Source organism: Ixodes scapularis, unplaced genomic scaffold (assembly GCF_016920785.2).
Source record: "Ixodes scapularis isolate PalLabHiFi unplaced genomic scaffold, ASM1692078v2 PGA_scaffold2__306_contigs__length_199485367, whole genome shotgun sequence".
Taxonomy (NCBI): domain Eukaryota; kingdom Metazoa; phylum Arthropoda; class Arachnida; order Ixodida; family Ixodidae; genus Ixodes; species Ixodes scapularis.
The window spans coordinates 162,075,082-162,089,192 of record NW_024609857.1 but is presented as its reverse complement, the minus strand read 5'-3'; the positions used below and the strand labels follow the sequence as shown (position 1 = coordinate 162,089,192).

Below are 14,111 nucleotides of genomic sequence, written 5' to 3'. Positions count from 1 at the left end.
AATAACTACACGTGCATATACGATCAAAATTAATTGAAGGCCACGTAATCTATTTCTATTTTAAATAAGTAAGTACCGTTTTATTCTTTCTGCTCTGAGCGAAGCTGCTTGTTCTACGTTCAAAATATCACTCGCACGCTCGAAATCTTTGAGAACAAGTGCCCGATAAAAGCTGCCCGGCAGAGAAAAAAATACGAAGAGACAACCTTTATAGCCCACGGACTTTGTTCTCTACGTTTTGAACGTTTTTATCCGCTCATGCACGACGGGGTCATTTTTATATAGTGACAGGACTGGCATATTATCAATATATAAGCGTCACCGGATTGCTGGCGAGCCTTGAACACACTCTACATTCCTTTCGATTGTAATTTTGCTTCGAATCGTCGCTTGTTTTTACACACCTGCTGCGGAACACACGTTTGGGACTGAAATGTAGCGAAGTTAAACATCGGTCACTTATGAAGAAAAATGCGCTAACTAAAGCAATTACACTTTTACAGTGTTAATCAAGGTACATCCTATTCGGTACGACCCAAATAACCAAAGTGTTCCGAGTTATTTTCCGGCGAAGAGACAAAATGCACGCGCGCTTTCCCATAGGAATACACGGGAAGACTGGAAAAGTAGACTGGTTGCTGTCTGCTTCAATTTGCGTCACGGAAGTCGCATAAACACTAGCGCCAGTTGAACCTCTAGCGTACATTATAATAACTCTATGCTTTCTACCCTCGTCAGCTTGATTTGTTCATAGGTGACGCGGCATCAAGTCATGTGACGTCATTTTCCCCGCTAAATTTAGCAGGGAAACTTAATTGGTGTTGAGATGACGTGGCGTCAATTTTTTGACTGAATTTAGCGGGGAAACTGTGGGAGGAGGGGAGGGTATGGAGGAGGAGAAGGTGCGCAAGAAGAGGAAGGGAGGGTACGGAGTAGGAGGAGGGGGAGGGTACGGAGGACGAGGAAAAGAGGAGGAGAAGGAGAGGATGAGAAGTAGGAGGAGGAAATAAGGGGAGGAGGAGGAGGGGAAGAGGCAGAGAGGGTCGGAGGAGGAGGGGAGGGTACGGAGGAGGAAGAGAGGCATACCCTCCCTTCCTCCTCCTCAAGAGCTGCGGTCTAAGTTCGAGTTACATAAATTTGTAAACGTCTTTCCTTTTCTCGCTGTGTCCTAATTGATTTCCCAAAGACATCGTGTCAATATATTTAATTTTGTTGCGCTTAAGAACAACTTCAAAGGGCTGCCCAAACAGGATGCGTAATCTGAAATGAGCATTTGCTAGACGTGAAGTGGAGGTTGTCGTCCGTTTTCGGAATGTTTTAGCAGGCTTTTTTTTTTTCTTTTTTTCTTGCCGAGGGAAATTTTTTTTTTTCAGCTTGCGTTCTTGGACAGAGGCTTGGAGCGTGCTAATCACGGGAATCCGTTCAACGCAAGGAGTTACAAAGAGAGAGGAGGAGGCAACGTTAAAGGGTGTCCAAACAGGATACTACAAAACGCACGACTCCGACAAATCGTGCGGCGCTTCGCTTCCGCCCGCCGGGGGGAAATTTCCCCCTGTCAAATCTGCCGGGGGGAAACTTCCCCCCGTCAAATCTCCCCCTCGCTACCCTCGCTATCTCCACGGCGGCCTTGCTCTGCTCATCACGTGGGTCCGGAGAGCCACTCACACGCTCTGTTGGCTGTCGGTCAATCGCTCAAGGCTTCCGCCGCTTTGGAAGTCCCGAAAACGGGAAAGGGAAGACTCGAGTGTGAGGGGGCAAGCCAGGCGAGCGCGCGTCGTGTCCGACTCCAAGGTTGTGTCATCTTCCAGCAGTTCTGTGGATTGGATCGGATTCCCGCGGCTCTTGTTCCCAACGTACCTCGTATAGACAAACAAACCTGGTTGGTTTGGAGTTTAATAAAATAAATGATATACTCTTAAGTTCTCAGTGTTTCTACACACAACTAAAAGTCTCACTGTTGCGCACTGCACTTTATTTTTATTTATTTTTTTCTAGTTACGAACGTGGATTTTGACAAAGAAAGCTGAGCCGGGGCCGCCGAAACGTGTGCTTCGAAGCAGGAATCTCCCAAATCCACCCGAAGCCGAACCTCTTTGGCCTTCCTGCCGAGGTGGCGGCGGTAGCAGGGTCGGCGACTTCGTGAGCCGCGGGAGATAGACAGGCATCGGGCTCACTATTGGCAGGTGGCGTGTGACGTCAAGTCCGACGAGCACCGACGTCAAAGAAAAGTGGACAAGGCGAGGAGGAAAGTCGTGAATTTGGCTTGGCCGGTGTCCAACGATTTTTGCAGAAGTCGTGTGGCATGACGATTTTTGTAGTAGCCTGTTTGGACAGACCTTTTCTAGAAGAAGGCAGTTAGGAAAATAACCCCTGAAACACGGACCCCTCGCGTCTACCGAGACCGATCTAGTTACGATTACGGCGCCGCCCTTTAGCGGCTAGTCAAAACACGAAAGTCTCTTGATATAGCTACTGCAAGATGGAACCGCGAGATGGCGCCACCGGCCCCTGCGCGACTCGACTGGACCGATACGTGCAGCCGTGCAGTTCCCGGAGTGGTCGCGGAGGAGAGCACTGGCGGCGTACAGATCGGAGTCACTTAATTCAAAGCAGGCTGCTAAGGCAGTGTCCGAACTGAGTTCTAGTAACGTGGGGTGAAGGCGACATACCCGTTCAAGTCAACCAAACAAGAAAATCCCACGTGTAGCCGGAAGTAGAGGTCGTGGTCGGTGGGAACGCCCACAAAGGGGCCCAAGAGTGTCCCTCCCGTCCAATAGCGGCTTTGGGTTTTGTTCACTTTTGGTCATTGTTGGGCGCGTATCCCCCAAACCGGAAGTCTTCCTCGGGTTCACCTCTGGTGTCCTCAAGTCACTTGCAGAAGCTTCCTACCTCCATGGTACAGCCAATCACACGCTCTGGTGGCTGTCGTCAAGCCATCTGCTGTTGTTGTCTGTCCTCAATCCTCCCAGAGCAAGAAAGAGGAGGGAAGGACAGCGAGAAGGAAAGCCGTGCTGTTTATGTGGCTAATATCCTCACTGAAAACATACGCGCGCGCCGCTAATTTCCTGCTTTTAGTAAAACGCACTCGTTTCTTTATTTCTCTTTTTCTTTTTTTGCCGGCATTGGTAGTAATTTGTTTGGAGAGCCCTTAATGCCGTACGTCTAGAGCGAGGGTATCCAAACTTTTTGGCTAAGAGACCTGTCGCTGTCTCGACGGCCATACTATAAATAAGTAAATATGAGAGAAAATATCGTTAGGGTGCAGGCGAGCTGGGGAATTTTAACCACGTTGAATTAGCCTGACACTGGGGTAGAGAAGAAACATTGCAACGTAGAAGAGACAAAATAGACAGCACCACCCCTCAAACTCAGCTAACTCGTTTCAAGGTCATCTCCACCATTGTATTCGGTTGTTTGCCGGTGAATGTGTAATGTATAGAAAGATTAAAAGTTCAGATGATGCCGCCCAGTTGCAAGTAGACCTTGATCGCATTCATGGTTGGTACTCTACGTGCAAAATGAATTTAAATCATAAAAAGTGTGTTAATCTTTGTTTTACAAAAAAAAAAAGTTGAATCTCGCTATTTTATTAATAATAACCCTATTACAAAGAAGCTTACGTACAAATATTTAGGTGTCATATTGTCATCTGATTGCTCCTGGAATGCCCACATACAAACATTAGTTCTAAAAGCTGGCAGGACGATGAATTTTATTCAACGTAACTTCAAGTGCCCACAACCTAACCTAAAGACAACTACTCATTTAACATGTGTTAGAACCAATTTAGAGTATGCATGTTCTGTCTGGGACCCAGCCCAGAAGACGTTGATTAATAAGCTGGAGAAAATACAGAACAGGGCGGCTAGGTTCGTTCTTAGACAATACGGGAGAAAACAAAGCTGTACGGAAATGGAAAAAAAAAATGTTAAATTGGGAACCACTTCCCCGGGGTGTATCTCAGAACGTCCCATTCGCATTTCGCCCGCTCTCGGTTCGTCCCACTCTCGTTTGAACCCTCTCGTTTGAACCATCTCAAAAGACCCGAACAGTTTTCTTCGCATTTAGGCCTATTTGCAGTTAGTCCTGTTCGCACTAAAACCGAACAGCGCGTGGTACGTTTTCAGCCGTGGACTGCCTGCGACGGCTCGTAGAGTACGCTGCGGTCCACTTTAAGAAAAATAGAGTACAGTCTGTGTGTGTGTGTGTGGGGGGGGGGGGGGGGGAGGGGGGAGGGGGGGGAGGGGGGGGGACCACTACGAGTACACCCTACCATGACCCGGGAAAAGAGAGACCTAGGAAGCCGTGCTTTGACACAAAAGATCAGTTCGGTATTCTATTGTCCAGCGCCTACTACCACTTCCGGACAACCCAACGAGCGGGTCCTGACCTTCGCTGCATGTTTCAAGAGCACAAGGGACGTATTCCAGGATCTATTAACCAAACCGCGGGATTAATTATACACCAACTCATGTTTACAAACAAACCGGAGCGTCCGGAGCGCCCCTAGCGGACGCCACCGGCGCCGCGTATGCGCGATGGGGGGTGTGGGCAAGAAGCTCGACGTCGCCCATAAACAAACCATTGAAATGCGATGTTGTCGGCGTCGGTGTGAGTACCCGCGCTCTTTTTCGCGTTGGAATGGTTAATTCTACGTCCTCCTAACGATGTCTGACTACTTGAGCGGCGTCAACGAAATTAATGAGGCTCGTTACACCGTAAAACTTCGCGTGAATAATCTGACATGCGGCGATTCATTCCGCGTGGACGCCGCAGAATGTACGCTAAAGCCTGATTCACATGATGAGATTTCGCTTGCAATTTTCAGTAGCAAAGTCGCTCGGACTGCAAACGCGTGAACTGTAGCTGAGATGGTCGACGTCGATACTGAAAATCGCAAGCAGAATCTAACCAAGTGAATCAGGCATAACAAGTAGGTGATGGCCACTGGTAACAATGATGAACATCTCCTTGTATCTACTGTTTACGTCGAGCCTGCTTACTAACCTTCAAATTTAGTCTTTTGAGGCCTGCACTTACTTCTTACCGCAAGTACCGGGCCCACGTTTGGTCTACGGGCCGGTGTCCTCTAAAAGAGCAGACGACAAGCAGAAACGTTTGAAAGAGCAGACGACAGTTCGAACGACCGGGTGACCGTTTGAACTTGAAGACGCACTGAACGTAGTCCGCAGGTGGTCCGTACAACTTGACGGTTTTCCGGCGTTCATTTTGGAACAAAACAAATAAATCTGATGACCAGAAGTATCCGTGAATTCAGCCCAAAATGCTTCCCGCCCAAGCAATCGTGGTCCGACGGCGTCTGGTTTTCCCTTTTCACGGCACATATCCACGTTCTCAGACGAACCGAGCGCATGAAAACTGACCTTCAAACCTTTCTCGGCCCTTTGGGTACAGCCCCAGTCGCAGCATTTTGACAATAAGTCAGGTTTTTGTCTGGTTCCTTTCAAAACAGCGCAGGAATACACGTCTCAGATGGACACTTCCGCCCACAGCCCCGGACCGGAAGTGCGTCCGACGCGCCACCACCGCGCCGTGACGTAACAGAGATGAGTTCGTGTATAGCACACGTGCGTGTGTATGTGAGCGCTGGCGTATAGGCGAGTTGGGAGGGGCGGACTTGAAGAACTTAGGGGGATATACGGAGACCCAGCCATAACACCGACACATTGAAGTGCATCCAATTGATTTTTTTTTCTTTGGAAGGTAAAACGCGAAGGATGTGACGACAATAGACCAAATGCGGCGGGCCCAACAGAAAAGGGCGCTTTGAGAATGGCCCTTGAGAGAAAGTCCAAACCAGAAGGTCGAAACGAGAATGGGCCCAAATCATAACTGCCCCACTCTCCGTACGTCGGGAAAAACTGCGACTAAAATTTTTATTCTCAATAGCTAAAAATAAAACAGGACTAAATAGCGAGAGTTACTTCAAACAACCCTATTATGACTCTAGTCGTAATGATCACAGTCTTAAAATTAGAGAGTACCGCGCTATGGCATGCATGTTCGCGAATTCCTTTCTTGTTCGAACGATTGTACAGTGGAATCGGCTGTCTGAATAGCAAGTGTGCTGTTTGAATGAAAATGTGTTCTTTTCATCCTTATAAACCCCCCTGCTGTAACGCCCTTGGGCACTGCGGGGTAATTATTGAATAAAAAAAATAAAGAACACAAAAGGACTAAGTCTGTACATTTCAAGCGCCACAGTATCTGTCACACAATGCAAGAATGTTGAAAAACCTTACAGGTCGACGCGATAAGGCAACATCCATCCTCCTTCAAACTTCAACAAAAGTATCTCTTCCCCTTTGTGAGAGTGGTCTCAACGTTTCTACAACGAGTGTTGCGTTAAGCATGCTTAGAGAAGTCGCTATCTTTTAGAAATTCAAATTAATTGATTGATATTTTGGAGACTCATCATGGGAGGCGTAGCTCGGTGTTATCGATGGATACTAAGGGCTTACGCCGTTCCCTAGAAAAGACTCGGTTAAAGCATAGAGTGTGGGAGGCATTGGAGATGCATCTCGTTAAGTTCCAATCGGGCTCAGGTATATCGGTGGAAAGTTTCTTAACAATTCTGGAGTTTTATCAAAAGTCAACGGTAATGGAGTACGAAGGAAGGAAGTATATACAAAAAGGTGTTTGTATAGGGTCATCAGTCGCGCCGATTTTAGTCGAAGTTAACTTAAACTCTTCGGATCATGCACTGCACGATAATCTACAGGAGTTGTCCTCGCGTGTATGGCAATAGTGAGTAGATTTGTAGATGACATCCTAGTATGTACGTACGTTTATGGAAGGTCTATCAGAAAGCGTACAAGGTGTGATGATGTCAACGGCTCCAGAATTAAAGTTTTGCAGTGGAAAAATAGGAGGAAGATGTTCTGCAGTTTTCTAGATTTACGTATTCACGTAAATCGAGGGCTATGTTTAGAATACGTAGAAGAAAATTCAAAACCGGTTTTGCCAAGAGTGAGTTGTCATTCGAAGACCACAAAGGCTGGGATTGTAACGTCATTTGTCAGGAACACGTTAGAAAGGTCGCGTTTCTATTATATCTCTGAATCGGCATAAAGGCAGTGGGAAAGGATTATTAGTGTAGGATACAATGACAGTTTTATCAAACGGCAAGTAGAATTGTTTATCAAAGGCAGAAGAGAAACGGAACAGAATTCAAGGAAACGCTTTGCTGTAATCCCATATTTTCAAGAGATTTCTCACAACCTGAAGGCATGTGCGAGGCAGTTTGGAGTGGACACGGTCTTTATTTCCAATTTTAGGTTAAGTAAGTTGACGCCATATCAGACAAGTGTGAGTGAGTGCAAAAAGGCCCATCAGGAAAAATCGGTATGTTTCGAAAATGGTATATTGAAAAAACTACCATTGGAATGTGGGTTTAAGTATGTAAGACAAACGTTACGCTGCATCATTGACAGATTAAACGAACATTAAAGAAATGTGAAGAACATTGCACAAAACTAGGAAATCGCAAAACATATTCATGAATGTAACAACTGCACTGTGGTCAGGTCGGAGACAGAAATCATAAACACAGAGAGGAACGATGTAAAGAGAGGAGTGAGGGATTCTGCGCGGATAAAATATCTTGGTAACTGTATAAGTCAGACTTCACTACAGTTCGGAAGCAATTCAAACATCTTTCGAAAAATGTAATGTTGATTTTTTTTTTAAAGTGTGATTTGGGTTGTTTGAAGTATGACCCTGATTGTGATTTTCCAAAAAAACTCACAGCTTTTTTTTTTTTTGGGGGGGGGGGGGGGGGGTGGTTTGGCGTGTGATGGCCCAAAAATCTTTTTGACGCATTTTTTTTTTTTTTTTAGCTGCGGGAGGGCGTTTTTTTTTTTTAATTGGAAGTGGAAACTGTGTTTAGAATAGAAGGAGAAGAGATAATTTTGTTCAAGTTTCAAGGAGAATGGATCTTGCCTTATCGCGTCGACCTGTAAGGTTGTCTACATTCTTGCATTGTGTGTTGGAGACTTTGGCGCTTGAACTGTATAGACTTCGTTTTTTTTTTTTTTTTTGTGTGTGTGTTGGTGGGGATGACCTGAGATTGAGGCTATATAAGGAGAGGAACTAAACAAAGGAGTTAGCTGAGTTTGAGACGTCACCCTGTCTGTCTTGTCTCTTCCACGTTTTGATGTTTCTTCTCTATCCCAGTCTCAGGTTAATTTAATATCAATGAGGAAATATCAATGAGGAAAATATAAGTAAATAATCCTATAGATCATTATTTAAATACCACATTGAAAGTTAGAGTAAACATTAAAAAAGAAGAATACAAGGTTCCGTGGATATATAGTTTATTTATAAATCCAATATTTATATAATTATGATATTGCACAATAATTGGGACCCAGAAAACTCAATTGGCTTCAATCAAACCGCATAGAAACTTTGGCGTGTTCCAAAAGGCAGAAGTCTAATGAGAATGACAGAACTGATGCTGACAATTTGCGATATATTCGCCACAGGACATTAAGCACAAGGTACACATGGCAACGTGAAGGAATTTAATATATGTAGTTACACAGGTGTGAAACGGAAGACAAATAATAACAATAATATTAATATTATTATTATTAATTGTTTATTATTGCGTGCTTCAGAACGACCGAAGTCTTCATATGGTGATGACGCTGTTCAATGAATAATTATGACGAGAGGACACAGTTTACGATAAGCAGTTTTCTTTCGTTTTCTCTCGTATCTTCATTTACGCGGTTGGTCTGTGTTTCTTTACGCGCGTTTAGTTTTGCGCCTGGTGGACCTGCTGCAAGCGGCTCCATTGGAAGAACCGCGGCCAGCCGAGGGCCTGTCAAAAGACCTTTGTGGGGCGGATTTGGCCCACGGGTCGGGGTTCGGAGACCTCTGGAGCCCTAAACTCCTCAAACACAAAGTTGGAACCGAAAGTTCCCGGTCCGCCCCGATTGGACATAGGCGAAAAAAGCGCCAAGTCATCGTCGTGATGGGTCAATCGGTGCGCTTCGTCAACTGCGATCCCAACTTTGTGATCGCTGAGTTTAGAGGCTCTGGTCTAGAGCGCGCTGTTCACGTTGCTTACAAGAGCCCGCTAACTCGTATATTCCAAGAAACGCCCGCGCGTGTACTTACCCGCAGACCGCTCAACGAGCCAATCTCTGTGATATAGGAAATCAGCTCAGCGAATGATGAGGCGGAACATCCGTTTAGACCAAAAAGATGAAGTCTGCACTGTGGCATCACGCAATGCAAAGCGTCGTGCTTGCATTGCGTAATGCCACAGCGCACACTTCATTTTGAGCTCTGAACAGATATTCCGCCTCAATATTCGCTGAGCTGATTTCCTATATCACAGGGATGGGCTTTTGGGTGTTCTGCGAGTAAGTAGACGCGCAGGCATTTCTTAGAGTGTAGAAAGGTCTACACGTTTCTATGATAGGATGGCTGAGTGATCAAAACCGACTACGGCTGGAGGTCACTTACTCTCCTACTGAGCACATTTAGGACGGAATCTTGTTTTCGAACAAGCCACGGTAATTGGTCGGGGCAGATAAGATAGCGAGAAAATCAATAGAGGCTGACACGTGAACAAAGGAAGATGGATATTGCTGTGCGAACCAAGCTTCGGTCCAAGTGCGTAGTAAATCAATAGCTTGTTTTGACGCGTGACAACTGACTAAATCATTGTTGCTGTATTGTTTTGTTTCTTTTACGAAATGCTTATCTGAGAGTTAGAGCTTCTGTTTAGCTTCGTATTCTCTGTTCTCATTCATTACGCTGTGTTATGCGTTTCTTTTTTTTTTTTTGTGCTTAACGCCTTCATGCAAAACGCACGAAAACAAATACTTAGAACTAACCTTTATGTCATGCAAAAGGTATAAGTAATTTTCTTTTCAATTCTTATTGAGAGAATCGTGACCCTCGGATAGCCGGAGTTGAATGGCATCAGGAAACGTAAACGGGACCCATTTTTCTCTCGAAAATTTCTGGAAATCGCTTAATTTTTGAGCGAGACAACTGGTAGTTTTGAAACGATTTTTATTTGGTTCGGACCGCTGGCGCTATATTTGGCCGGTAAATTACCGTACGGCAAATGATTTTTTTTTTTTAACGGCAAAACTTTTATTCTTTTTTAGCGGTGTTACATATAGGAATGAATAGATTAAAAACACCACTGCTTAAGCTCTTTGTTTTCGAAAAGGCAGCGTTTGTTGACAGGAATGTCTCTCGCACCGCAACGCAGATGATGCCTCATATCAGCGGGCAGGCTGACGTTCTTCTCGACCACCTGGGGGAAGTGTCCGACCTCGGGAGAGAGCTGTCCACGTTCGACACGTTTCAGGCTTTGGCAATGGACAACGTAGGCCGGATCTTCTTTGGACTGAACAGCACATTTCAGCACAACGTCCACGATGCCTTCATTTCTAAGGCCTTCAACGTTATACCCCAAATGATGACCGGGCCCTTCCATTTCATTGCACGTAAGAATTACCCGTCTGCCGCTGATTCAGAATGAGACTTTTGCTAGCGTAAATATAAGTGTTCAAAACATGTCAGCTAAACAATACTGACACTATATCTACACTACAGTCGTTGAAAGCTTAGGAAATGTGGAACGTGGCCCCTTTTGTCCTTGCTTCTTTTTTCATGATTCATTTGTGGGCGTTTTTATGGGCGAACGCAGCAATCTCATTGGCTGTGGAATGATAATGAGATGCATTGAACTCGCCACAATCTTACTGTATCTTCCTGTGCATAAGATGCACTTTTTTTTCCAAAATTTTCTGTGGTGCGTCTTATATAACGGCACGCCTTATACGTATTTTTTTTTTCTTTTTGGCAAACTCTGAAGGAACTTCTGTTGACGCTGATTAGTATTTTTTTTAACTATGAAGACAACTCAATGCAAATGATGCTTCATAAATGCAAGTCAAGCCCCAGAACTAGAGGTCCTTAACAAAAAAAAAAGAGTGTCAAGAAAACGAAAAGAAACAAAGAAAACACGTCGCTTTGCGAGTTCTGAAGTCACAGAGGCTGCGCGAGCCTCAGAAGCCGCAAGCGGTGAGCTATTTCCCGCGATATAGGTGCGTCTTATACACAGGTGGCATCTAATATGCTCATTTTTACTTAGAAACTTGTGAAAAGTTGTGGGTACGTCTTATACAACGATGCGTCTTATATACCGGAAAATACGTAGTTCCTTAAGCTCTGGGTGACTGCAGTTTAGCTTAACGACGACTAGAAAATACACTGTCAAATGTTTCTCATGGTAATTCGTGAAACTGGTTTTCAAAAATATGTATTTGATATTCATACCTGGTGTTTACTCTCAGAGTAAGAGTTTAAGTTAAAATAGCACTTAACGTAAAAAAAAAAAAAAAAAAAAAAAACTTTATTTTTAGTTTTATTTTTTTATTTTTTTTTATTTGGGGGGGGGGGGGGGGGGGGGAACTGAGGTATCGACATTGCTGAAGGTCAGAGTACGAGTACGATGCCTGGAACACGAAGTGGCAACGAATGACGTCACAAAAGCCGCAGTGTCATGCTCTCGGATGTTGCGAACCTGGTGGCAGTTGCTATACTCGGCGACAACTTTTCTTGGCAATGCAGTGGAAGGTACGTCCCGCGTCCCCTCTCCCATTTTGAGTGTACGCAGGCTTTCCTCCTCTTGCGTACACTGAAAATGGGAGAGGGGACGCGGGACGTACCTTCCACCGCATTGCCAAGAAAAGTTGTCGCGGAGTATAGAAACCCCGGTAAAAAAGTAGGAAGGAACGCGAGTGTCGCTATCGTCGCGGCGTCCCAACTCCTGTCTGTCGGAGCTTCCGTCGACTGTCAATCTGAAGAGCGATCTGCAGAAGAACAGGCGTCCGCCACATACACCACCGCTGCTGTAACACCGCCAGGATTGCGGCAGGCCACACCATGATACTTCTATGACGTCATCAGGGGGAAATCGAGGCGCCACTTTTTAGGACACGGTAAACGGAACAATCGGAGACACGTTCCAGACACCATACATCCACGTGTGTGCCAAGGGAGAATAAATAAACTAATTTCTCTAAATAAACAAGTTAACTCTTTAAGTAGCCGTCTTCTCAGGCGTGTTCCAATGAGGATGTGTTTTTTATAGTAAAAATAGATTAGTGTTCTTGCTATGTTTTTTTTTTTTACTTTATTTTTTTTTTTTTTTTTGCCAAGCCAATTGATGGCACTTTTTCAGCGCAGAAAGTAAGGTTGTATTCAACGCATCATGCCTAAACTGAAATCAAAATGAGATCTTATACGAGTAATTGGTGACGTTAAAGCGTAACTGCCGTTTGGCGGCGTCGAGGTGGCCTCGGATGACACTCCGCTGCGAGATTGTCGGACTCTGACGACACAAGCTGCTGGAACTCATTTAGCTATTTTAATGTTTAGTTTTGGTAGAAGTGTTCCTTTACACATCAAAACGTACTTTGGATTTCTCAACTATAGGAACGGCTATTTTTCGTTTGGACCAAGATCAAAAAAGCTCAAATGGATTGTCCCAGCTAATGCAAACATTTAATAAAAATATAACTACGGAGTTTTAGTTACTAACTCCTCAAATTGTATTATTACAGTATTCCCCGAACATCCGCCGCTACGGATACCTTTATTCCGAAGGAATGCATTTTTGGAACCATTTCAATTGTTTTTCAGGCATTCTTTTATCTTTCCTAAATAGCTGTTTCGGAGACATGTATTTTTTTTTTATATTATTCTTTTTTTTTTTTTAGATTGCACGACTTCTTTTGGAAAAATCATGAAGCCACTCTTCTGGTTGAACAGACTATTAGGAACATTCGCCATTGAAGAGTTTTCTCGCGATATCGTCAAGATAGTGGAGCAGAGAAGAAACAACCCTTCGGTAAGCACCTAAATATGCAGGCACAATACAATGCCTTTCAAATCCAAAACTTTTTTTTTTATAAGGGATGTGAATGGAACCATAGAACATACCAGAAATATCGACAGACAACCGAAACTTTTTTTAAATGTATTCTGTTGCAGTGTAGAGGTTACTTCATACTTTTTACAAATTGTTATTTTATAGAAAAATATTTGTTCACTCTTTTATACACACTCTGCTAAACTTATCAAAATAACAAGTGTAGACATTACAAAATTAATGTTTTTCTATAGCAATCCCTTGACTTTACCTTACTCCACGCACCACCTCATGCACAATATTACCGCGTGCGTGCGCGAGATGGCGGCGCGCACGGCTGCCACAAGGTGGGCAGAGGGTTAGAACCCCCCCTTGTCAGATATGCATTTTACCCTTGATATTCCTCTGGGGCATTGCATGTTCGTGCTTGCCATCCCAGCATCAAGTGCATCAACGGAGAAAAATTTATCATTAGTGGTTAGTAATTTTAAAAAGGCGAACCAGTCTAAATCCGTCCATGTTGACGACACTCTGTTTCTTCAGGAACCTCAACATATATGTGCGTTTTCTTCTTTTTCGACAGTTGGCACTGAGTTGTTTTTAAGCACATGGTTCCGAGCACGTAGTTGAGGGTTTATGTTTAAAACTGGAATCGATAGGAGTTGTTGCCATTTTTAATATTGTTATATTTTCCCAGCAGTGTGTTCGCGCCTTACCACTTACACACGATTACTTTGCTGCGGCGAGTGAGCGCCTTTACTCTCCCACTTTTTCATTGCTTGGCCTAAATAAAATAACGCAATGTTATTAGTCGGTCCCTCATTAATTTCTATGTTCATAAAATATGCGTCCGCTTGAAAAGCGTGCGGTTCGCTACGATTACGTCTACGGCATCGCTCGCTTCGTCGGACTATTCAACACTGATAGCAGCGGCAATGAGTGATTGTTATCAAAAATGTTGGAAGCTGGTCATTTTGACTATCACCCGCTGGTGACCAGCTACAGCCATGACGAGATCACCACGGTCAAACTCGCCGTGGTCGCCGTCGTTTGCGACGATCTCGCACGTGCATGGAGGGTGGAAGCTCAAAGGGTCGGGTGCGAGAGTAGCCTTGGAGTAGCCGAGTTGCGTGAGAGGTTTAGGTCGTACCGTGGCCAGGAAAACTAGGGCGAGCATGGG

The 14,111-nt window shown here is 44.6% G+C and overlaps 1 protein-coding gene across 4 annotated transcripts in view; it reads left to right on the top strand.

Annotated features, from left to right (window-relative positions):
• Positions 1-14,111, top strand: part of LOC115309766 (cytochrome P450 3A14) — a 38,503-nt gene that overhangs the window by 12,853 nt on the left and 11,539 nt on the right. For all 4 annotated transcript variants that reach the window (XM_029967972.4, XM_040219964.2, XM_040219965.3 and 1 more), the window contains 2 exons: positions 10,262-10,499; positions 12,780-12,910. In XM_029967972.4, the coding sequence (XP_029823832.2) occupies positions 10,262-10,499; positions 12,780-12,910 (369 nt within the window). The remainder of the gene's footprint in view (positions 1-10,261; positions 10,500-12,779; positions 12,911-14,111) is intronic.